A 25,979-nucleotide genomic window follows, 5' to 3' on the forward strand; every position below is an offset into this window, starting at 1 on the left:
GCCTGATCCGCCGGCAGGTCTCGATGACACCAAGTCAACTCGAGCCGCTCTGGCAGGATACAGGGGACCGTAGTCAGCCTGATCCGCAATCCTGGCAGGTCTCGGGGACACAGAGTCAGCCGAGCCGCAAATCCTGGCAGGTCTCGGGACACAAAGTCTGCCGAGCCGCAAATCCTGGCACTCACGGTCCGAGCGTCCCCGAAACTCGTGAGGCAAAGTCAAGTGCACTGACTGAACTGTAAACAGACTGGATGTCCGTAGACATCGGTCCGTCTGAGGGTAATCACCAAATAAAAGGCGGGTACATGGTGGTTCTAAAACAACTATTTTAGAAAAACCTGATAATTCTCTGTAATCTGATAAATCTGAGTTAAGCTGCTATTTCTGTATCACAAATCTCAAGTCTGCAGTTCAACTAAGTAATATAAAAGTAAAGATATTTTACGCTACAAGTCATGGTCGGAACACATGCAATAACACTTATTCAAGATCAAATACTGAAATTTATTCAGATAAACTCATTTATAAAAACTTATTTATATAAAATCAATATAAAATCATTTACGTAAACTCATTTATATAAATCATTTATATAACTCATTTATATAAAATTATTCATGAAAGAAAGTCCACTCACAGCTGGTCCGAGCTAGCTGGTCCTCTTGAAGGTCCCTCATGTGGTTCTGTCGGGCCTCTGGTGCCTGATTACCCATAAAGATTAAATTAATAAAACTGCTCAATAACAGAATTAAATTAAACACCCTGCCCCCGGCTCCTAGAAATACGTGCACTCATTTTTAAACAATCCTATGCCCGCTTAACCTTTCAGACAATTAGAACAGCCTTGAAAGACCCGAAGTTTTACTAAACGATAAACCGTCAGACGGGTCGATCCGGGGCCCCGTGGGGTCCACGATCTCCGATAGCCAATCTGGGCTTCTCTAAAGGTTCCTCACAAGGAAAGAACCATGTTCCGCGAATTTGGTCCGAAACGGGCGATCGGATTAGCCAAAATCGCGTTATCGCTTAAAATCCAAACCCTAGCCCCAGGGTTCGCGATTTCGGAGTAGCCGGGACTCCGATTCGCAATCCGTCGAATCCTACATCATGTAGAACGACATATCCAAAATTGAGTGCGATCCGACAGCTCGACGACACTGCACCCAAGGATCGTGCGATATGGAAAATCCGTTCGGGGCTCAAACGGACTCTAAATCGAGATCCGCGAAATCCTACGCGCTCGTGACGGCACGAGGATCACAAAACTACATAGAGTCACTTCACCACCCTCACACACGCACCGCCACATGCCTGGGCAGATTGGGTGTCCAAAGCGAATACGGGTTGCCGGAAAATCTCGGAACCAAGACTCCAAACTCCTATCCTAGGTAAAACACCCCATTTGGAGTCACTTTTGTTCTTGGGCATACCCCAAAAAGTGGCCGAAAATGGCCGATCACGGCGGCCGAAGTTCGGCCGATTTTTCAAGTTGAAAATCGAGTGATCTAGAGGTGAAATCGATCAAAACCCAGCCAACCATCAGTTAGAGTACGAAAAATAGCTGAGAAACCATACCTTACTCGATCGATTTGGTGGAGAATTGAGGGAGAACGAAGGAGATGAAGTTTGGATGAAAACCGGCGGAAATTCCCAGTTTCCGGCGGTCCAAGGTCGGCGACGGGGCGGGGAAGGAAGGAGGCGGCGAGGCGGAGAGATTGGTACCAACGGCGGAGGTCGCCGTGCCCTGTGGCGGCGGTAAGCTTGATCTGAAATGGGGAGGGGCGACGGCGTCGCACGCGGGAGGAGGAGAGAGAGAGAGAGAGAGAGAAGAGAGAAATGAGGAGAGAGAAGGGAGAAAGATATAAAAATCTGACTTTTGTCCAAATTACCGTTTTGCCCTTCGCTGTATTTTGACCGTATTTTCTTCGTTACAACTCCGATTCGTGTCTACGGACTCGTTTCGCCGTGCTCTACGCAACGGCGCAAGCAGAATTGCCAAATTCTTTCTCGATCAAAAAGTCAACTTTTTCCCTATTAAATAATGTGAGGGCAAAATTGTCTTTTTGCTAGAAGATATTAATCCTACTTTTTTAGATATTTTGTTACTTTTTAGATATTTTGTTTTGGGTTATTACATATTATATTTGCACGTAAGTAGGCTACTCAAAGAACTCAAATCCATGAACCAATTTATGTTTTACTTGCATAAATCATATGTAAAAACAAACAAACACATAAAGTACTTTTAATTCTTCCTTCAAACTCACATAAAGCTCATGTACGCAAATGAAGACAAAACCATTCATTCCTTGACCCATCAATGTCCGGAAGAAAAAAAATTGGTATTAAAACTCTTGCCCAAAAATATCAAGATAAAATCCTCAATTTTAATTTGAACCTCTTAAAACCCACTTATTCTCCACCTAGGCGTACCCCCATTTATATTCTGTCAATTCCTTTAATATGCCATCAATTCCGATAAGATTCCATCAATTCCATCAATTCCATGATTTTCTATTTAATTCCCACGATATACCGTCAATTCCTTGTGTCACATAATATGACATTTCCTCGCAGGCCTGGGTAACATAAAGTCAATCCGAGCCGCATTCTTCGCAGGCCTCGGGAACACACAGTCGACCCGAGCCGCATTCCTCGCAGAACTCGGGGGACATGTAGTCGGCCCAAGAACACATATCCTCCCACCGCACGGTTCAAGCGTCCCCGAAATTCTTGGGGCATTATTATAAATGACAAAACTGTTTCAAGGCAACTGGGGGGGGTACTTCTGTAGAGGGTTTGAAAACCATATTCCGAAACTTGTCATAAAATTTCCCATATTCCACAAATCCATATTTCAAATCTTTTCTCAACTTTCTAAAATCGGTTCTCAACTACTTATGAATTGACACCACATACTCTTGAGAATTAGAGTCCATAATTCATCATTTTCAAACCACTACGTAGATATATTAAATATAGACATGTACTTAGATATTTAGTTAATTTATTAATCATGTCGAAATCCAATTAACAAACTATTCATTTATGATACTATAATAATAATCTTAATAGTAATAGATAACTAAATAAATACAGACATGTACTTAGATATTTAGTTAATTTATTAATCACGTCGAAATCCAATTAACAAACCATTCATTTATGATACTATAATAATAATCTTAATAGTAATAGATAACTAAATAAATAAATAATTAAATAACCACTACCCCTAGAGATTTCATCACTTCCGATAATGCATAAATATTCAAATATTTAAAAAAAACATGTAGCAATACCATAAAATACTATAATATAAACTCAATTATCGAAATAATAGAAATACTCACAATTAGCGATCTATATATTCCTTTCATAATCATATAAATCCATAGTAGATTGCATGGTAATTTGATCAATGAAAAGTAATAACCTTTAAAGAAGATCCCATATCGAATCAATTCCCACATGAACTCATTAGACAAGATATTCCATACTAAAAGAACTGTACGTACTCTTAATAACAAATGTCATTGATTTACTAACAATCATAGCCGAGCTCAAGGCTCACTTTCACAACCCACCAATCCAATATTCCAAGCTCGCCCATTCCATAACTTTAATTATCAATATAATATTCAAGAATTTCCATAAGATACTATGAATCAATCTCCTAACTCCCAACATAATCAAAATAACTCAACTACTAGTTAAGACTCATGTACAAGGTCGTTCTAGTACTTCTCGAAGGGTGACACTACCTCGGAAGATTCACGGTCAACTAAGGGGTCAAACTGTCCAAACTTGGTCAACCAGGGCCGCGGGGCCCAAGAACTCGAATTCCCGATCCGGAAGTTCCTATAGGTTTCACAAGATTAAGGATACATGTACTGCAGGTTTGGTCCAGATCGAACGCTTGGATCGCTCACGATCGTACGATCGGACGGTTATCATTTAACGCAAACTTAAAATTATTAAATCGGAACATCTGGGGCTTCGATTCACGATCCATGAATTCCTAAACGATCCTAGGGATGCCCAGATCAACATAAATTACAATGAAATCATCCAACAGTCTGAACATATCAAACCAAGATAACCCCTAAAATGCGATATCTGATCGACGATCAAACAATAACCAAATTGAAATCCGAGTATACCGTGTGCTCGGGACACATGAGGATCATTTTAGCAGGCCACCAAGTGGCCCATGCGCCGCCCCACACGTTGGCAGCACGTGGGTGTCCATAGCAAATTCTGGCGATCAAAAACACTCCAAACCTCCAGTTAAGGCCTATACCTATATGATCAGCACCTTGAGTGGAGCAACTTTTGTTCTTGGAGCAACCCCAAAAAGTCGACGGAATTGGCCGGAATCGGAAGCCAAAACCAGCCAAAACTTCTATCGCTTATTTAACCCCTAAAATGCATAAATTTCTCCAAAATACCACAACCAATAGCTAGAACACCTCAAGAGGATGAGAAAGCATACCTGGATCAATGGAAATTGTGGCCGAAATCGCCGGTACGAGCTCCGAAAAATTTCTATAAAAACTGTCAAAATCGCCTGTTTCGTGGCTAATTCGCGCGACCACGACAGCGGATTTAGGCGACAAAGGCTGGGGCTGGAAGACGGAAGTGTGGTGGTCCTTTTGGGACTGATGCTGCCCCATGGCAGTGTGTGGTGGTGGCAGTGGCCTGGAGAATTTGCTATCGTCGTAACAAAAGGGGGGGAAGGGGGCTGTTTTCGCGAGAGAGAGTTTTCTGGGTTTTTAAAACCCCTTTTTGAAATAATTACAATTTTGCCACTTGATTATTTTTTTTATCGTAACTTCCTAGTTACAACTCCAATTTGAGTCCACAACGTGTCTACGGACCCATCTCGGCGTGTTCTACGCAACGGTACAATTGAAATTCCCAAATTCCTTCCCTAATAAAAAAGTCAACTTTTAAACTATGAAAATATTCCGGAGGTAAAATTATCTTTTACTTGAATAAATTAATAATGAAATATTAATTTAGGTTCAGGTTATTACATATTGAGATTGTCTTAAAAGTTGAATGTCTTATCATTGATTGATATTAAACACGTAACGAGTTATACTATGTAGCTGTATTTTAGTTCTTTATAGTAATTTATTTACATTTAAGAAATAACAAAACAAAAAGAATAGTTTAGATGTTTAAAAATTGTTTTTGGTTACAGGTAAAAAAAAAAAAAACAATTTCAGTTTGGCCAATTGGATTTATATAAAGTTATCCAAGTTTTATTGATTCTGGTTACAAGTTATATAAAGCGACCCCAACTCATGAATCATGAAAAAATCTGCAAATGTTGTGAAATAATTGTAACAATATTATGGTCCACCCTAATCCATAACACTGTAATACCCTAATTTACAAAGAAAATGACACATAGTACCAAGGTAAGAATGGACTTTGAGGAGTAAAATTATGTCATTATAACACAACTAAAAATCTTGTAATCTACGAGCAAACTTGTAAACCTTCTACTTTTCTACTTGTTTTTCTTGACTTTTAATCTTTAAAATGTACTATAAAATCCATGGTCATGTTAGGAAAAGAATATAAATTTATAATACTTCGTGGATGTCTACAAAAGTACAACCATGTAACATAGAGTTCAACAAGTAATACAGTTCTTATTTTAGAAATTGATTTCAATCAATTACGTAGACAAAACTCGAGGTGAAAAAATTTGATGGATAAAGACATTCGAACTCTCAAATAAATGTTGATGCGCATTCACCAATTCTATGAAACAAAAGAAACAAAAAATTAAAACTATCAACCTCAATTGATTTTTAAAAACTAGGCATAAAATACGGAGGAATTAGCCACAACTAGCCATCATAATTCATATAAATAAAACCAGCAACTCATAATGAACTTGAGGAAAGCTACAATGAGGTGACATATCGAAATCAGAAGAAAAAAAAGTCAAACAGTTCTCATAAAAAAAGAATCTAAAATGGTAATTTTAGATTTATAAAAGTAAACAAATACCATAGCGAAATTCATAAGCATGTCATTGTGAGTCAGAAAGAATAAACTCAATTGAAAAACAACATGTCAAATCATATGTCAATTGCCAAAACAGGAAGGACATATTTGCATGACCCTTACACAATTGCATTTGCGTTAAATATTAACAAAAAGTGAAAACTTGACAACTTGTATAACCGGTAACCAATTTTTTTTTAAAAATCTTGGGGAATCATAAAGGAAAAATGGTGCATGGGTGCACTTGGTGCACTATAGAAGGTGGCTATGTATTATATGTTGTGGCTAAATTCATTCCAAGCCATGAGATGCAAAATGTTTCCTTCAATATGTATATGGGTATATGTCTAGATTTATTTCCAAGTTGAGGTTTCTTGAGCATGTGCATTAAGAGTGTATTTGAAATGAATTTCATATTTGATTTTTGTATATTTGGAGTGTATTAAATAGGTGACATCCAAATATTAGAGTGTATTAAATTAAAGAGATATTTAGTCATATACCTATTCTTAGCACTAATAATATAAATAAACCCTACACCATCTAATTTCTATAAACAAACCCAAAAAAATGACAGCTTGTCCTATTGAATTTTATTTTGATTATTAAATTATTTTGATGCCCTATTGAGTGTTTTGGGCTTTTTTATGAAGTGGGGTTGGGTTTATTTTAAGAAATTAATGGCAATTTTGTAATTTAAAAGAAGTTAAAAGCCTTTTTGTTATGTTGTAAATGGGCTTTGGGCATCTTTCTAAAGTCCATTTCATATAGGTTTTTTTTTTTTAAAAAAAATAATAATAATTTGGGCTCCTAATCTGGGCTCCTAATAGTGAATCTCCATAAATTAAAAGGCATAAGGGAACAAGGTTCATGATTAGAAAAAGAAAGACGAACAAATTTAGTCGATGCACAATGGCTATACTTATTAATTGATAAACAAAAAGTGGACCCTAATAAGGAACGAGAAGCTAAGGTGCTAAGCACTTTATTGGATGGATGCCCGAGTAACGATGCCAAAGAGAGGACAACTTGAACACTGAAGCAAGAGCTGTTTGGGAACTGGAGAGGTATTTGGATTCCAATGTGGGAAGAATGGGATAGAGACTGTTATTACATCGGTCCTAAAAAGAATATCATTAGATTTCAAATCACGAATGATAAAACCACATGGAAAGAATGTAATACTCACAAGATGATCATGAGTAAATTGAGCAATAGATAATAGATTTTTGTGTAAAGAAGGAACACGATGAACATCAGAAAGAGAAACACAAAGGAACCCGAAGAAAAGGAAAGATTACCAAAGTGAGTGATAGGAAGCGAGTCACCTTTACCAGAAACAACACCATCTGATGGAGTAGAGCCAGGGGTGGGTGCTAGAGAGCGTGCATCATGAGTCATGCGATGGGTGGCTCCCAAATCTAAATACAAATTAGGGTCGGAGGTGTACATAGAATGCATACTGGCAATATGGCCAAATTGTAGATGATTCCAACATTGAGAAGGGGGACGAGAGGATAGAGGAGGTCCCAAGAGTTCGGAGGATGAGGGAGTACATGGCTAATGAGAAAAGGTGCGGTTGAAGGATGGAGGTGACCAACATCATGTAGTTAGGTCCCAACCTACGAAGAGTATAAGTGACAAGATCTAATGGAGAGACGGGTTCTTTAACTGCAGCAAGTTGATTAGACAAACTTTTGACAAGGGAGAGGTACTAGGGAATCGTCTACGCCTTTTTTGAACAAAGAGAAGTTGGAATTTCAATTGGGTAGCATGAGCAATGGATTGTTGTGAGGAAGTGTGATGAAGACAATCCCAAATTGACTATGAATTCTGAAAGCCAACAACTTGTAAGAGAACCGGGTCAGTAAGAGTGCCACGAAGAAGATGGGGCGATCGATGAGAGAGCAATGTCTTCAGGAGCAAGAGAGGTCACGAGTTCAGGTGGCACAACAATGACAGAGGCTAAGGTGCAAATGGGGATTGAGCGTGTTTCTTAACCGTTGATACAACTTGTTCAAGAAATGGTTTGCTCGACATGCAATACCTGAAAAGACAGAAAAACTAAAGAAAGTAAGCAATAGTAACAAGACTCTTAATCAAGTCCCCGGCAGCGGCGCCAGTTACTTGTTGGACATATTTTACTCTATCTATTTCTCGCAAGTGCACGAACCAATTATAGTATAGGAATGCAAGAACGAGGTCATTCCACAGAGACTTGGATGAAAGAAACTTAATACTACTACTTAGACTCACAAGTAACCTAAGACTAAACATAATTTAAATGAGGTTGAGTTTGAGTTTGTTTGGAGTGAAAAAGGATAGCAAAATAGCAAGTGACTGAAAACTACTAAAAGGGATTACAAAAATAGCAAGTGACCAACAAGTAGATGTTTAGAAAACTTAGGGACAATGAAAACAGGCACTAGGGGTTCAACCTCACCATGACAATCCAATTTCAAGCTACAAGTTAACAATCACCTAAGTTGATTAATTCAATTTATGGAGTTCGTTCTTTCTTATGTATGATTATCTATATGGTGTTTGGTTTTAATGAAGTACTCAAAATACACAAGTTAGCTATGGTGTTTAGTCTAAACTATGAATCTGAATCCATTAAGCTTAACAAGAACACTAAGGAACCAAGTAAATATTTAAACATGGTGTTTGTCCTAAATGCATTACCAACTCATTCACTAATTAGTTCAAGAGTCATATGGTGTTTATGTAAACTTGAACTAGATAACCAACATGCAAGTGTTAATAGTGACCAGTTATTTAAACATGCACAAAGATTCAACTAAGAATAAGTGAATGAGACTAGAAAATTAGAAGTAATCAACAAAGGGTAACATTTAACTTGAAAACATGGAACTGTCTTGTCAGGTTACATTGAAATCCTAGCTATGGATTTAGCTGCTCATAATGGGAAAGAAACTTAGATAGAAATGAGAAAACATAATGAATGCAATAAGAGTAGAAAATCCCATTTTCTGAAGTTCTTGTGGTGTCCAAGGCTTCTCCAAGAGGTTCTCCACATCTAGAAGGATGTATGACAGCTAAGGAGATGATTTGGGATGAGTATGGGTGAGTTATGATGGCATAGCAAGAGGAAATTCGTAGGGAAATGGAAGGAAGGCTTTCTGGAACTGTTTTGGTGATTTGAGGCTGTTTAGAGTGTTCGGTTCATTTCTGGAGTGTATGGCCATTGGTGGGAGTGTTTTGTGGGATTGTGAATCCCAGGATGTGCATACCTTGAATGTGGAATGGAAGTAGTATTTATAGGGAGAGGGAAGTGAGAAATCTGAACTGAATATGGCTAATGCCTACAACACTTGCAATTGAAAATCAATTTCTTGGCTGCTGCACTTCTCACAAGAAACAATAGCTCATGCATAGCTCATCATGACCAAGCATCAATTAGGTCATCCTTAGATCAGCATGACCAAGCAACAATCAGCTCATCCTTAGGTCAACATGACTTGTAATTTCATGGGCTCACATATTGTGCTTGCCTTAATCAATTGATGACTTTGAGTTGTCCATCTTGAAGTTCCGAATGTCTCCTTTCCAACCACATGTGATTTGGCTCAATCCAAGTTCGGATGAAGAGATAAGTCTAAAACGATTTTCTAACTCAGTCTCCAGTTTTTGCACGTTTTTACACCATTTTGCTTCAAATGCCTCAAGTGGTACCTAGAGCTCAATGAACTAAAAAACAAACACAAAATGATTAAAAGCACAAGTTTTACTTTAAAACATAACTAAACAATAGGATAGAGTGCAACAAAATGATACAGAATTATGCATTGATCAAGTTCCGGTCACTTTTTGGTCATGGTCCAAGAACAAAAGTTGCTCCACTTATTGTCATGGTCACACAGGTATAGGTCTTGACCAGCGGTTGGGAGATTTTTCTGGTCACCGAAATTTCTCTGGGCACCCACGCGGTGGCAACGCGTGGGCACTATTTGGGTGACCCTTTTGGTCCTAAAATGTTCCTCATGTCATCTCGAGCACGACGGTATGCTCGGATTTGAATTTGGTTATCGTTTGACTATCAATCAGATTATGCATATTAGGCATTATCCGGGTTCGATATGTTCATACTGTTGGATCGACTCCAATTTCAAATATGTTGATCTAGGCATCTCTAGGATTGTGTAGGAATTCACGGATTGTGAATCAAAGTCCCGGATGCTTCGATTCAATGATTCAAAGATTAGGTTAACGGTAATCGTCCAATCATGCGATCGCGAGCGATCCGACCGTTCGATTTCGGACCAAACTTGCAGGACAAGTATAATAAATTTTGTTGAACCCATAGAAACTTTTGGATCAGAAATCGGAGGTCGTAGACCCCGCGGGCCCAGTTGACCAAGTTTGGGCAGTTTTACCCCTCGGTTGACCGTGGGTCTTCCGAAGTAGTTTGACCATTCGAGGAGCATTAGAATGACCTTAATAACGAGTCTTGATTGTTATTTGAGTTATGTTAATTATGTTGGGATTATGAGATTGCTTTATAGTATCTTATGGAATTCTTGGATATTAGTTTGATAATTGAAGTTATGGAATGGATGAGCTTGGGATACTTGATTGATGGGTTCTGAAAGTGAGTCTTGGGTCTCGGCTATGATTATTAGGAAAGGAGTGGATGTTTGTTTTTAAGTATACTTCGTTATTCTAATATGGAATTTCTCGCATAATGAAGTTTGATTGAAAATTGACTAAATATGGGTTAATGAGGTATGAGATCTCTAAGGGTTATTATTTTATATTATTATTATTATTATTGAAGTATATGGATTGGGTGATATCTGGTTATTTACGAAAGTCTATTATTTTAATTATGGAATATAGTATTTTATGGAAATTAAGTGTAAACAAGTTTTGATTACTATTTGAATTATTTTTGGGTCTTTATAGAATATATGCTTGAGAGTTTATTTTCTATACTATGAATAAATATTTGGGAAAATTGAATTAAGGGAATATTATTTTTATAATATTTATATTATCAACCTCACCATCATATGTACCTTCCCTGGTCACTATACCCACACGTGGCGCTGGACTTTCTGTCGTGTGGGCTTCCATGGTTATTGATTCTGGAATGGATGGATATTTGGAAAACTGTGGATATGGTTTGGGTATGTTGGAACCCGGGCACCCTTGACAGGGTGTTAGCCCAGTCCCCCGGTTGGATCGCTTGTCCCTGGCCACATGGTTGTTGAGGATTCCTCCATGTGTTTCAGCCAAATGATCACCGTTTTAGATTGTTTTCCCTGGTACATGATGTGCATTATCATATGTACCTCCTCTTGGATACTAATATTTGGAAATAGTGGATATGGATACTTGGATACATGGAAATGGATAGTTGGTTAGTCTATATGCGTAGAACTTGTCATAGACACACGAGTATTGAGGATTCTGCTATGCGTGCTGGTTAGCCCAGTCTCCCGGATGGACGGCTCGTCCCTGGCCACATGGTTGTTGAGGATTCCTCTATATGGTTTAGTTAAACGATCCCCGGATTGGATTGTTTTTCACGGGTATGATGGTGTGAGGTGTGTGTATTTATATATATATATATATATATTGATTTATTTCCGGGTTGAGATTCTTGAATTTGTGCTTCGTGAGTACCCTATACATGTATGAATGTTCAAGTCTTGGATTGTGAAGTGTTGTTCGGCAACATATGCCTTGAATAGGGTACGGTTGCGGGGAAAGAACTGATAAAAGGAAAGGAAAATATTGTATAAGTATCAATAATATCGGAAAATATCGATGTCGATAATTTCTCACTTCAGCAACATTTGGCTAAAATATCACTATACTATCGATCATATCGATAGTATCAAGATGATTAAGATAATGAGAAATTTTAAAAGTTATTTACACCGACACCCTCTGAGATTTTTTGTGTTTTCACAAAACCCCCCTCATGTCTCAAAAATTACATGAACACCTCTTGAGGTTTTAGTTTGTTTTCACAAAACCCTTTTCGTTGATTGTTTGTCCAAAAATTATTGATTTCATTGAAAAAAAAACTTGTGCAAATGACAAAATTAACCTCAATGAAGTATATGCAATCTAATCTCAAAGGCCAACTTTGTCATTTGGAGATTTTTTTTGTATAAAATCATCAATCTTTGGATGAAAAATTAATGAAAAGAAGTTTTGTAAAAACAATTTAAAACATCCAAGGGTGTTCTTATGATTTCTAAAACCTCAAGAAGTTCTGTAAAAAAGCCGAAAACCTCAAGGGATGTTAATGTAAATAACTCAAATTTGAACCATATAGGAATTCTATGCAGAACTAAATCACTTATGTATTTTATCATGAAATGTATATGATGTAAAATATTATAGTAAATCATTATAAATAAATTATTATGCTGTGTTTAATCTTCTTTCATTAATTATTACATATTTTCTACACTAGTGTTTATCAACTTGCTATATAATCAACTTAAATCAAATAAACCCATCATGCAATGCATTTCCTTTGATTTTTTTTGTGATAAAATAATAGATAATTGACTAATAAACAACCTCCAAAGTTTCAAGAAAAATTTCCAAGTCTTTCTTACACTTTCCGTGATTTTTATTCAATTTTTATCGATATCAATAATTTCCCGATATTTCCATTGAAATTTCGGTATTTTTGGACCATCTCCGAAACCATCTACCTTACTCAAGACCAAAATGTAAGTTCATTGATATCATAATCAATCACGCACCAATCATCAAATATACCGATAATCAACATTCAAAGGTGTTACAGTTGAAATCAACCTCCAATTTCAAACGTGGGAGGTCATCAATTACACTCAAAACAAAAAGGCAAATAAAAAAATGCCTTGATGTTGTAAAGGGAAAGGAAAAATAAAGATGCACGCGCCTATACGAACAACTAGACAATGCCACATCTACTATTACAAACTTATAATACAAGGGAAAACTCAATAATTACATTTACTGAAAAAAAAAAATTTATGGGGCTCCGTTAGTTTCTAAGGGAGCTCTGTCGTCCGGCCCGGCTAGCATGATCTGCCATATTATGTATTTCTTATCAGCAATCTCTTCATATAGCAAAACAAGGGACCAAGAAAGAGCAAGGAGAAGCAGGAATTTTAAAACTAACAATGAATAGTATATATGAACGATAAAATTATACATACATTACAATCGAAAGCAAATCTCCGGGCAAGCATGATGGCCGCATTCCTCTCTCGTTCTGATTCAAATGCCAATACAAAGGAAAGTCCTTGTTTTGCTTGCCAAAACAATGCCTGAGCTGCAGCATTCCCACCTCCTCTAACTCCACATAGCTATAGGACACCAACAAACAACATCATAGACATGGTTTAAAATCACTAAAACAAAAATAAAGGAAAACAACTAACACTATAATACAAAAATCATTGTTGCCCATTGGGAAGCTGTTTCTATTTTGGTTTCAATTGCATTGACAACTAAATAATTGCTATTAGAAGTACATTTCACTTTATGCATCTCAGATGTGGTGCATTTAGAATGAAATGCAACAGAAAACCTACGGGAAGAAAGACTACTTAGACAGGATAATGCCACATCATTTTGGTCAGCAAAATTCACTGTTTTACTGTTTCTTTAACAATTAATTATTTTCTATGTATGAACAGGCTTTTGCCTCAAGTAATTAGCAGGATGATCAGGCAATTGGATAGATCCACATTCGTATATTACTAACACGTACATAAACTAATAAAATTATCTAATACCTGCATCGAAGTAGAAAAGTATTCTTTAGCAATTGTTGTTTTTCCCTTGCAAAGTTTAATCCTCATCTTTCCAACATGAAATACATGAATAGATTCTGAAGGATGATTGACCCCATTCATTTGGGTAATAACTACCTGGAAAGTATTAAAAAAACGTCAAACAGGCAATGGGTGATTTAAGGCTGGAAAATAACACTTCTCTTTCCCTTTTTTTTTTTCAGCCACAGTACTATAAGAATAAATGAGATAATTGAAATATCATTACAGAAATCAAGAAACAGGGGTAAAACCCAAGCTCGATGGACAGCCATGGGGACGCCAAACTTTCTTCCATAAGCTAATCCTACTTTAAGATTTATACATTTAGTTATTGATCTCCACAAAAACTCAATACGGACAGAGCAGAGCACACGAACTTAATAAGTAGTCAGTCCATATACAATCTATGGAAAAGTTCTTAGGAAACTGACAAAAGGATCATCCTAATAATTTTGAAAAGCAATATCATTCGTAATTCAACCATAAAACATAAATTTTGTCACACACAAAGGCAGAAAAAATAATAAGGTATGCAAACCAAGAATTGTGGAAAAGATTTGGGTATTCATACATTGAACTCAATATCATGCTTCCGCACAAGTGCCTCCACATAGCTTCCCAAACCAGCAGCTGATTATAACAACGAAATCAGCCCTTTTTGCAATTATTATTTTTATAAATCACAAAAGGACAAAAATGTTGACAGATTTGAACAACTGAAATAAATGTCATCACAATGTATTAGTAATTTAAATTTCACACTTGATGTAAGAAGAGAATCAGTTATCTAAACCAGACCAGGATCAATGGGACCAGCGGTTGTCAACGTTAGCCACTGGCCTTCCAAAATAATATCGGCTTGCAAGATTCGCCCAACATCGAAAGGCTCTGGGGCATAAACTGATTTTATAGCACCTGTGGTAGGGATAGTAGAATGAGAAATGAATACAGATATGTCTTGAAAATATAATAATCTCAACTATGGTAGCCTTGCATATGTAAACTCATGGGCCACCCATTGCTCCAACTTTAGCAAGGTTTCAAGAGCAAGCAATTCATCCACTTGCTATGCACAATTTGAGCACATGTGCTACAAGCCACCCCATATAATTAATGCAAATGTGTGGCATAGTCCAGCAACACGCAAATGGGATGTGTTGAAAATGTAAGTATCTCATGTAGGCTATTCAGTTTCTAAGCCTTTCATGTTCACAAAACCTCCTCGGCTTCTCCACCCAATATGAAAACCAACTTTGACATTAGCAGAAAGGGAGAGAAAAAAAGAAAAAAAGACAAAAAGACAAAAAAGGGAAAGACAAAATCTAATCTTGATGGATGTGGTATCTGAATCCACAGCTTTCTGCATTCAGTTGGATATCATAGAACAACAAACTTTACTCAATCTAACACCTTCAACAGAGCTGTACAAACTTAGCTATAGGAATTGAGATGAAAAGAAAAAATAACTTGCGAGAAAAAAGATATCATAGTCCTCATAAACCAGTTTGCCCAATATATATATATATATATATATATATTTATATATAAATCCACCAATAAAACAATCAAACAAGAAGAAAGTGATTGCATAGAAACATTAAGGGTGGCATTTCAGTCCTGCCCATTCAACCAACTATTCTTAAAGAAAAAAAGAGGATCTTGAATCCAGCCCATTCAGTCACTCTTCTTAAACAAATAAGCGGGTCCTGGATACCCCTATCCTCTGTCCTTCTACAACTAGAGTGGAAGGAAAAAAAATATATATACAATCATGAACTTCCAGAGACAGTCTCCTATTAGCACAGCTTTTAATGACAATCAGTTTAGTGCAGCATTGCATGGTGAAGTTTGTGAATGTATCTTCGATTCTTCCGCCATAGAGAGAAATAAGCCCATGATTGCTTCCCCCACTGAATCAATAATGTCAGAGTCTAGCCTCAGCTAAATTGCCATCATGGTCAAAGCACAGAGCGTTCAACACTATATAGGCAAAGCCAAAAAACTTCACTACATGAGTGAGCTTTTAGCTAGTTAGATCCATGTTACATGGACTTGAGTATAAATATTGTTGGGTACATGAGTGAACCAGACAATATTATCAACCACATAATAGCACAAGATTTGCAATCCATCATGTCAATTTATTTCCAATGGACGGAAATTTGAAATTAGTTAGTTGCTAGCTTGTGGTGACATAATTGGTTAGTTAGACATCTGACACAATCTGAAAGTAGGAGGCTATTCTGATTCCTGGCCCACAATGCTAGTTCCTCTACTTCATGCAAAGGAATTCATACACATATCAGACATTAAAACACACAAAAATCCACAGCTGTAAAGCTACACACAACATATTAAAGACAACCCAGCAATTAAGTGCATGTCCGCATGCTTATGACAACATGGTTAACAGCCACTGGCATTCATTTATTAAAATTTTATTTATTTATCAAATAAACACACACGCATGAGCTCACACACTACACCAAAGGAAGTGAAGAGTAACAAAATGAGGATGATGTGACACCAGCCTATGCATGTAAGACCCAGCCAATAATTATCGTGCCCTTGTTCAGAAAAATCAGAACAAGTATAGAAAACATATATATATACCTGATATAAGCTCCTTCTTGCCACCTTGAGATGATACACGATACCATTGAATCGAACACTTGGAAAGTTCTGGAGCATCATCAGAGCAAGGTTGAATTCGCAAATATGAACCTAAGGCTTCAGGGCCATCTAATTCATATAGTTGGGAATTTTGTTCTAAGCCCCTCTTACTTATTGCCAGCTGAAAGTTACAAAGTGATAGTGTTAGAATTAAAGAGTACAAAGAGCAGGCCAATATCATACTACCCCCATCCACTGGGCCACATACACCCTCAACACTGAAAAATGAAGGAAACAAAAGGAGAAAGACCAAATACAAGTATATACCACCAAACTCCTAATAAGACCATCATCCTTTTGCCACATCAAAACCAGCGTTTCAAGCACTATGAAATTATCTTTTATATCATGTTAAACATTCATCTTTCGTAGGAATTAACATTTGATTGCTTCCATTGTTGCCCTGGAAAAAGAAAAGCTTGCATCCAGGCCAGAATCATCCCCTTATTCAGCAAATACTTGTCAAGAGAGCCATTTCCTCATTTTATCCAGATTGGATAACTAAACTCCTCCAATACTTCATGACACACATCTAACTTATCAAAAACATATTCAAAACGTGAAACGTCTTTATGTGTCCAGTACTCATTTGTCGGATATGCCTATTTTCTATGAGGAAATGAGATTACCTTCTCTTCTAGGTAAATTAAATACAGATGATCGATACAAGAATTATAGAATTTAGTTGAGTGTAGACGCTATCAATTGTGTTAAAGGCAAGGCATTTTATGTAAGTTTATTAAGAGTCTTACTTTCCTTAGTATTTACTGTATTAAAAGTCTTGTTTTATTTACCATTGATAGATTTCTATAAAGTTTTTGTGTTTTTAGAAGTCTTTCTTTTAGTTTTTCCTTAAGTGGGCCATATATGCCACAATCCTTATTTATTTCCACTGTCTATTGCCTGAGCTTTAGTCAAGATAAAACAAAATGACGCCAAGTGTCTAAGGTAAACCACAAGCCACCACTAAAACATAAAAGAAACAACTGATCTTTCTAAAGACCCAATTCATGAAAGAAACATGACATCTGACCAAAAAAATAAAAAGATAAAAGAAACGTGAAACAAACTGTTTCATTTAAAAGGAGCAATCAGGACAAATGGAAAACTTAAAACACATAAGAAGTCTAAACCCTATATGGTGCTACAGCCTTCAGCAAATCGCACATGCTATGCAGTGCCTCGACAGCAAAGCATACACTTACCATGACTTTTGCTAAACAATCGCACACCTAAGGCGATTGACGTGCTGAGCCTCACCATAGCTTTTCACACCATTGGACACAAATGCCAAAACAAAAAAATTTAAGGACCCCGGACAAGCTTAGTTTTAGCAGCTAGTTTTCTGCATTACATCCAGTATAAACGAAAGAAACCCATTAAGACCTGGAGGCAACTTATGGGCTTCTATAACTCCAGAAGAATAGGTATCGGTCTCAGAAAGCTTTCTGTCCTATACTTCTTAGACTACAACTTTCGCCTCATCTTATAGAAAGTAAATGGCTAAATTGTAGCAATGGTCCCTGGACTAAGACCAAACTTTACTTTTCGTTCCTCATATTGCTAAATTGTTACGGTGGTACTTTAATTATGCCTCCACTTTCATAAATCGTCCTTTCCATCATCTCAGTCAACTTATCCGTTATAAATGATGACGTGGCATGGACAAGTCCTACTTGGCATGGACAAAAATGTCTTCGCACAAAAGTTTTTTTAAAAATAAATCTCTCTCTCTCTCTCTCTCCATTTCCTCTCTCCCAACCACGCCCTCAATTTCTTCTTCCCACCCAGCCACCCAGATTTCTTCCCATGCCAATTTCCTTTTCCTTGTTCTTTTTGATCAAGTCGGGGTTTATCTGTAGGGTTTTGGATCTAATGCCTACTGGATGTATAGTTCAGAGGCTCTAAATTTGGATCTAATGCCTTTCCCCCCAGCCATGATCGATTTCTCATATTTCTTCACCCATATTTCTTCCCCCCCAAAAATCTATTTGATGAGATAACACACGAGATCTTGAAAGGGGAATCGAAAAGGAAACCAAACAATAAAATAAATAAATAAATAAAAACATGGGAACAAATCTGGATTTAAATCCAAGAGACCTTAAAATCCAATTTAAAAGACAAATCTGGATTAAAATCACATGAGATGCTGTCTTTGTTCAATCCAGCACATGAAAAGACAAATATACCCTCATTTTTAACGGAAAAGTTGATTGAGATGACGGAAAGGACGATTTTTGAAAGTGGAGGCATAATTAAAGTACCACCATAACAAATTAGCAATATGAGGGATGAAAAGTAAAGTTTGGTCTTAGTCCAGGGACCATTGTTACAATTTTGCCAAAGTAAATTATCTTATTTGGTTTTCATTCATCAGGATTAGTGCTCACTTACAAAGATATTATTTGATTGGTTGGCTAGAAAACCAGGTTGCGTTAAAAAATTTCACATCAAGTTTTTTGGATAAGATTAATCTTGTGGGTTCTTTTAACTCGAGATTTGTTCTTAGGGTTTTTCATATTTTTTCCCAAAAAGTAATTGCTACTCTGCCTAAAATCTCAAGGTTTTTAGATGCATTAAGAACTAAAAATTCAAAGAATAACAATAAATAAAAAAACTATATTTGAGCATCATCTACCAAAACAAACTTCCCAGCAACCTAGTTGCTGATTTCAATAAACCATAGATCCAATGCAAGGAATTCCCAGAACCAGGAAAGTACCGAGAGAATGCATATACAACAGATCCAAAAATGAAATATAATAAAAACCAAATTAGCATAGCAATAAACACAAAAAGGCAAAGCTTAACCTCCATGTTAACATAGATTATTGGAAAATGCATAAATGTTTGAACCCTTCAGAATTTCAGCATATTGACATATGTTATGCAACGGAGACTTATCAAACCACATCATAAAAGTTAGATATATCAAAATAGGCAAAGCATTTACAAAATGAATAAACCTCTTTCTGAAGTCGAACAGAATTCTTAGACTTCTCTGTGAGCTGCGCCCTCAATGCTCGAAGTTCATGTTCCATGTCCATAACCTACAAATTGATGATTAATCCATGAAGAAATTCTTATAAGTAAAAATTTATTAACAGAACCCAAAAGGGTGTAATCATGTACAAAAGTGTAAAGTTAAATAAATAAAACTAAAAATAAGAAGAAAAAAAACTACAGGCAAGAGTCACTAAAAAAGAATGAAAAGAGAGTAATTTTAAGCAGAAGTGGCTTTCGTTATACAAAAGAAAAGTAATATAAAGAAAATACGTAAATTTTAGCAGTTTATTAATTCAATATTAGATATGCATAGAAGCATAAAACCAGAGAAAATATCTGCACAAAGACACAAACTTAAACTCGATCGTTGGAGGATGCAAATGAAAAGTCACTTACTGGATATTTTTTTTCACAAGAAGCATAATACCTTTAAAAGAATAGAAGTTTACAAAGCAGAGACGCACATACACCCACAAAATTAACTCAATATTTCAAGGATGCATATGATAATTCACCTCGTGAATTGGAAGAATCTAACTTGTAATTAAATTAACAACCCACACTTTTCAAACATGAGATCCTTAACCAAATTGTATAAACTTAATACAGGACATTCATAGGATATCCTGATAACATTTCTCTATTACTTAAATGAAACAGAACACACAACACCATGAAAGTGATCCTATACTTCTAAGTCTACAGTTATAAACAAAATAAATACGAATGATCAAAAAAGTCACCTTGCTTGGCTGATGCAGCATTTTGATTCGTCTAGCCTCTTGGACCTCTTTCATTAATTCTTCCAAGTCCTAAATATCTCACAGAAATTGTACAGGTCAAAAAGATAAATTATAGACTTGTGGACAGACATGCTAAATTAATAATGCAGTATATATTACTCATGTGTCTCAAATATAAAATAACCAAAGAGAACATGAAACGAAAATACTACTACTGTCCAAAATTGTTATTCTAATGTCAAGAAGCGTGATAACCATTAATGAAGCATTAAATGTATTAAAATTCTGCATCCTAACAAAGGTTTTAAACATCACCGAAACCACTGAAAATTCCGGTAAAATTACACTGCCGACGCTCTCCAGAAATTTCAGTAGCTTCAACAGAAATTCGTTGTATCAGGTCAATTTCAGTGAAATCGGATTGGCCCATTTTGTAAACATCTTGGAACAAAAGAGACCTTATTATTGTCCCGCACAAAAAAAAAGAAAAAAAAAAAAAAAAAAAAAAGATCTCAGTAACCCCCGTGTGGAAGTGTCTTCGTATCTTAGTAACCCATATGCTAAAGAAAGCGGGCAAAAGACATGGGCTGAGCATTTTGATAAAGTTTATGGGCTAAGGTTTTTTACAAACTTACAAAGAATTTTAAAGCCCACGGATCATGTCATTAGTATCCTACACATTGACAAATATAACCAATATTACTAAAGTATTCCCAACAACTATAATCTCTGTTATCTAATAAAATTCAATTGTCAATTCAATATACAATCGATATGAAATTGCTATAAAACTTGAATAAATTGTCCCATACAAGAGAAGAGATAAATTGATTTATCTAATATAAATATGTACTTAAGTTATGAAAATAAAAATCATTAAAGTACAATATATTTTTTTTGGACAAACGTTAAAGTACAATATTGTTTGCACTACAAATGCCATATATTTGGCAGAGATACACTATTTTATAATAGTTACACGGCAAATCTCTGCATTATTAATAACTATAACATCTATAAATGTTTCATTCAAAAATTCTATGTTTTCCTTGATCCTTAACATAACATGCTTTATAAACAATGCAACAAGCAACACAAGTTCAAAGACCAAGGGTCAATATGGATGCATTCCGTATATAGAACTTAACAAAGGCTGTGACAGTTGAAGCACTCTTGCTCTAGAAATTTTGCGGTCTAAAAATACGCATATAGCACACACCTGCTTCCCAGAAGCTCGCGACATTTGTTCTTGTTCCTGAAGGGCTTCTTCCACTCTCTGTACTGCTGCTCTGGCATTTTCAATTTCAGCACGAGCAAAAGCTCTTTCCTCATCGACAAGTTTTTTAGCATCTTCTGAAGCCTAAAAATGGATTAAGAGACTCAAATTGGAAAATACTCAAGTGATTAAACAAACAAATAAGAAATGTATCAAGACCAATTTTTGTGAGGCATGTAGCAAAATTGACTGTTGATAATCTTCATCACCCAACATTATTAATGTGGATTGGTGTTTTTATGTGTAAGAGGAACCAGTGCGGTCATAGATCATGCTTTCCTATGTTTTCTCCTTTTACTTGCCGAACAATGTTTTGCACTGTTTTGGTTTTGCAAAAAGAGGAAAACAACCAAAGAAACATTAATGAATGGGCCCTTAACATTTAAATTATATCAAATTACCTGCTTAAGAAAATTTGCTAGCTTCTTCACCTCTGCTTTTTCTTGCATTAACTCCCCTTCTCTTTGAGTCAACTGAACTGCTAAAGCCTCCACCTGCAAGAAACGATCATATATTTCTTGGTCATTATTTGTTCCTTTTGAATATAGCAGAGCCAAAACAATTATAGGAAGGAACAATCAAGACAAAGGGGTCAAGTGAAACATTATGGAGACGACTAAACATACTTGGAAATGGAAAATGATAGTCTAATATAAGAAAACATAGGAGGAAAAGTTAAAATATCATAAGATGATAAGACTAAAGGTAACAAATCAAACAATTCATTAGTAACCTATAACAAAATAGAATAATATGGTTCCAAATGCAATCATTTAATCTTGGTGAATTAATTAAATGGCAGGGATTGGAATGGTAAGCATTTTTTATAGCATCCATGGACACAGGCAAAACTAAAAGGTGAGAGGGGAATTATAGCATTTTCTGTAGTATAAAATGTTGACAATATCCATTTTTCCAAGGCTTGTTAGTTTATTATATCAGTGGTTTACACAAATAAACGCATTAAATGCTTCTTTCAGGACTGTAAACTCCCATAAATCTTCTCTCATTCCATTTTTTTTTTTTCTTTGTCTCTTTATATCTTTCTCTCCCCCTCACCAATTGGTGGTTTAATTGTACACGTTCAAATTAATTTCTCACCAGACATTTTCTCTTATACTCTTTTAGTTTTCTTTGTGAATTCTATTTAACATATTATATATTTTGTTGCATTTCATGAAATTTATGTACCTTGTTAACCTGAAACTTCATAGATTTCTTATGTGAGTAAACTTGTTTAATTAAAGGGTGGATAGGCCTTCACATTTAGTCAATTAACATTACCCTAAATGCCTACCTAAGCATGAGCAGCCTCCTTGCACAGAATTTTGTGGAGAAACTACACCTAATTCCAATTCATTGCAACATCTAAAATGCTGCTAATCTTCACCAAATCCCTAAATTCCAACCTTTAAGAAGCATTAACCACCATCCAATGACTCAAATGCATACAAGGGAAGTCCTTTACTCTTGAGCTTTGTTAACAAACCATGGTTATCAATAACGTCCATGCCTGTACCAGTTTGGTATGTACCAATTTGAAGAAAAGATGAAGCAGGTACAAGGAAGTGTGGCCTAAAGTGGTGGATTGTGAGTCAAGATGCCTTGGCTGGATAAGCCAAGGTGGTTGAGGTGATTGGAAAACAGGGTCAAGTACTGGTTAAATTGAATGGAAGTGTCATACAGGTAAGGTTAGTATTTCCAATAGTCAGCTTCCTTTTAAACCCATAATGACGGGGTTAAATCCAAAACATAAAATCTCTAGCTATGTGGGTGCAGATCATAAACTCTCTGAATTGCAAGAAATGTAGATATAGATCATCTCTTTTGTAAATTGTAATTCACATGAAAGAAGACAAAATTGTCAAAGATATATGTTCATATTTCATGGTTGAGTATCACATAAAACGAACTGATTAAGTCCAACCAAATATCAAATCTTTTATTTTATTTGATACAAGAATACAGACCTTGTTAGATCTCACAATGTCTCACTGCAAAAATACAATAACATTGTCCAGTAGGGGAGAAGAAATACACCCACGAAACAAGACAAAGAAAGAAGCTATCCTGTACTTTTGCAATAAAGAAGTCCAACCAAATAGGCAAATGCTTCAATTGGTACCACTCATAAATTTTACATGCTATATAAAATAAACTATCAACCAGTTAACACTGAAAAGTAGAATAAGTTTACTGAAAGGAACAATAATAAGAAAATTAAAAAAAGATGCAAATGAACAACTAACCATTGAAATGGCATCCTCTACATCATCCTTGTTTCTACCAGCCACACGTCCTTTTAATGATTCCAGTGCATCCCGAAGCTTCTTCAAAAGGACATGTTTCTCCAAAGAAGCTGCCTCCCTAAGTCTAGCCTGTATTCAATAAGTGAATACTTCAGAATTTGGTAATCATCGACTATATTTAGATGTTCATTTTCAATTCCCAAAAAGGAACAAGAGAAGCATTTTCTACAATCATAGCCTACAACTACTAAACCACAAATTCCCCAAGTTATTTAAACTGAAAACAATTTAAAAAGAGATTCACAACTACAGTGAAATAAATATACTAAACCTTCAAACGAAACAAAACAAAAAAGAGAATAGAACCTTCTTACAACTTCTCATAATATGAAAAATTATTCTATTCCCAGTATATTTTCTGAAAACATAGCAAGCACCAAAAATTTCCAAGATTTCCCTCAATTTCAGCCTCCAAAATGTGAGAGAAAAAACTAAAAGATGATTGAAGCAAACCACATACTAAACTTCACTTAGAAAGCAAACTAACTTTCTAGCAAAATGCAAAAAACTTTGAAACCATTTAACCTCTTCAGACAGCTTAGCAGCAGCAGCCAACCCTTTCTCGAATTTACTGGCAAGGTCACGGACTGAAAGGCGTTTTTGCTGTTCCAACAATTGTGCTGTCTCACGTGCAACAACTTCCTTCATTGATAGTACCTTTTGCTCATCCTTTGCCTCCACAATCTGATTGTTAGCTCCAATTTTGTAATTAGGAAATCGACTTGAGGAAAAAATTACGTCAGCAGACACAGCCGGAACGGCATCCTTTTGCATTGTATCCCCAAAATCTCGACCCACCCTCGTCATTTCTCCAAACCAATTACTGTGTCAAACACCAAAAATTATACATTAAAATTCACAAACTGACATTGTTAAAAAGAAATCTCTAACTGAAACCAAATGTGGGTCAGAGCCCACCACTTCATTTAAGTAAACAGTTTAAACAAATTGCATTCAGTTGCTCAGAAAATTAGAAGAAGAACAAAAAAAAAAAAAAAACTTGTATTATTATACAAATTTCATCACTTAGAATGGTACAATTAAAGCCAGTACAAGTTAATATAAGCTTAATTTATAAATTTTCACTCTTTCTTACAAATACCACATAAGATTGTAATTTCATTTCTCTTTTTCTCTTTAGTCTTCTCGCCTGAGTAACCAAATGGCCGACCACAAAACAAATAATACATGAAGGGCCAAAATTTTCAATTATAATAAAACCCTTAGCTGACCAAAACCCAAAACCGAAAAGCAAACATATATAAGAAATATCTATTTATAACCATAAGCATTCAACACAAGATAAAATGCAAGAGCAAATACAGAAAACAAATATTCCTGATTACCCAATACAGCAATAAGCCTGAAGAAAGATTTAGAGCAATCAAGCTGAAACCCTAGCCGTTGAATTGTTGTGCTTTTTTGGTAGTGTTAAAGAGCAATGTAGAAAAGGTGAACAATGAAGACAAAAAGGGAAACTTGGACTTACAGATGATGAAGCTGTAATAAATAATGGGAAAGAGGGTTTGAGAATCTTGGATCAGATGCAGGTTTCGCTCCTATTTTAGTTATCCAAATTGGTAATCTAGAAAAACAGAGAGAGAGAGAGAGAGAGAGAGAGAGAATATATGCAATAGGATGGGCCTGGTTTCGTTGCTTTTTTGAAAAGCGAAGGAAGAAAAGAGACGGCCGTCGCCTGTCTGTATTCTTTTAGTTTCTTTTTTCCCACCTAATCATATTCAATTTTTTTAATAATCTCATCTATAATCCGGGACGTCCAAAACTCAAATTTCGAGACTCTAAAAACAGTTTCATAAAGGCAAATGACACACTACTGGTTTGGACTAAATGATATCATAGTTTCAAGTCCTAGTTTCTTTGTAGTATGTGTGATACTAGCGCCTCTCTCAATAGAAAATGTATTTAAATAAAAATCAGTTTTATAAAAAGTTTTAATTAGTTTTTTCCACCAACATGTTGCTTCTAAAAATTTTGGACTTTGCATAAGCCAAGTTGATTAGAGCATATGTGCCTCCACTATGCACCCGAGTTCATATTCTCCTTTGTAGAATCATGTTGAGTTTTTATATAAAAATAGCCAAAATTTACCTTTTGCTTTCAAAGCATTTCC

The 25,979-nt window shown here is 35.9% G+C and overlaps 1 protein-coding gene across 2 annotated transcripts; it reads right to left on the reverse strand.

Annotated features, from left to right (window-relative positions):
* Positions 1-12,752: 12,752 nt before the first annotated feature.
* LOC117624670 (stomatal closure-related actin-binding protein 1) lies at positions 12,753-25,533 on the reverse strand. Of its 2 annotated transcripts, none has more exons than XM_034356059.1 (13): positions 25,195-25,533; positions 24,374-24,671; positions 23,789-23,917; positions 21,941-22,033; positions 21,483-21,623; positions 20,264-20,332; positions 19,481-19,564; positions 16,452-16,632; positions 14,637-14,753; positions 14,410-14,468; positions 13,800-13,934; positions 13,218-13,367; positions 12,753-13,086 (listed from the first exon to the last, which is right to left on the reverse strand). In XM_034356059.1, the coding sequence occupies exons 2-13, from the start codon at positions 24,653-24,655 to the stop codon at positions 13,030-13,032; spliced, it is 1,497 nt and encodes a 498-aa protein (XP_034211950.1). In that variant the 5' UTR covers positions 24,656-24,671; positions 25,195-25,533; the 3' UTR covers positions 12,753-13,029. The 2 variants fall into 2 exon arrangements, with proteins under 2 accessions (XP_034211950.1, XP_034211949.1); XM_034356058.1 differs by having other exon boundaries at positions 25,338-25,532.
* Between the last annotated feature and the right edge of the window lie 446 nt (positions 25,534-25,979).

The sequence above is a fragment of the Prunus dulcis genome, chromosome 4 (genome assembly GCF_902201215.1).
Source record: "Prunus dulcis chromosome 4, ALMONDv2, whole genome shotgun sequence".
Lineage (NCBI taxonomy): Eukaryota > Viridiplantae > Streptophyta > Magnoliopsida > Rosales > Rosaceae > Prunus > Prunus dulcis.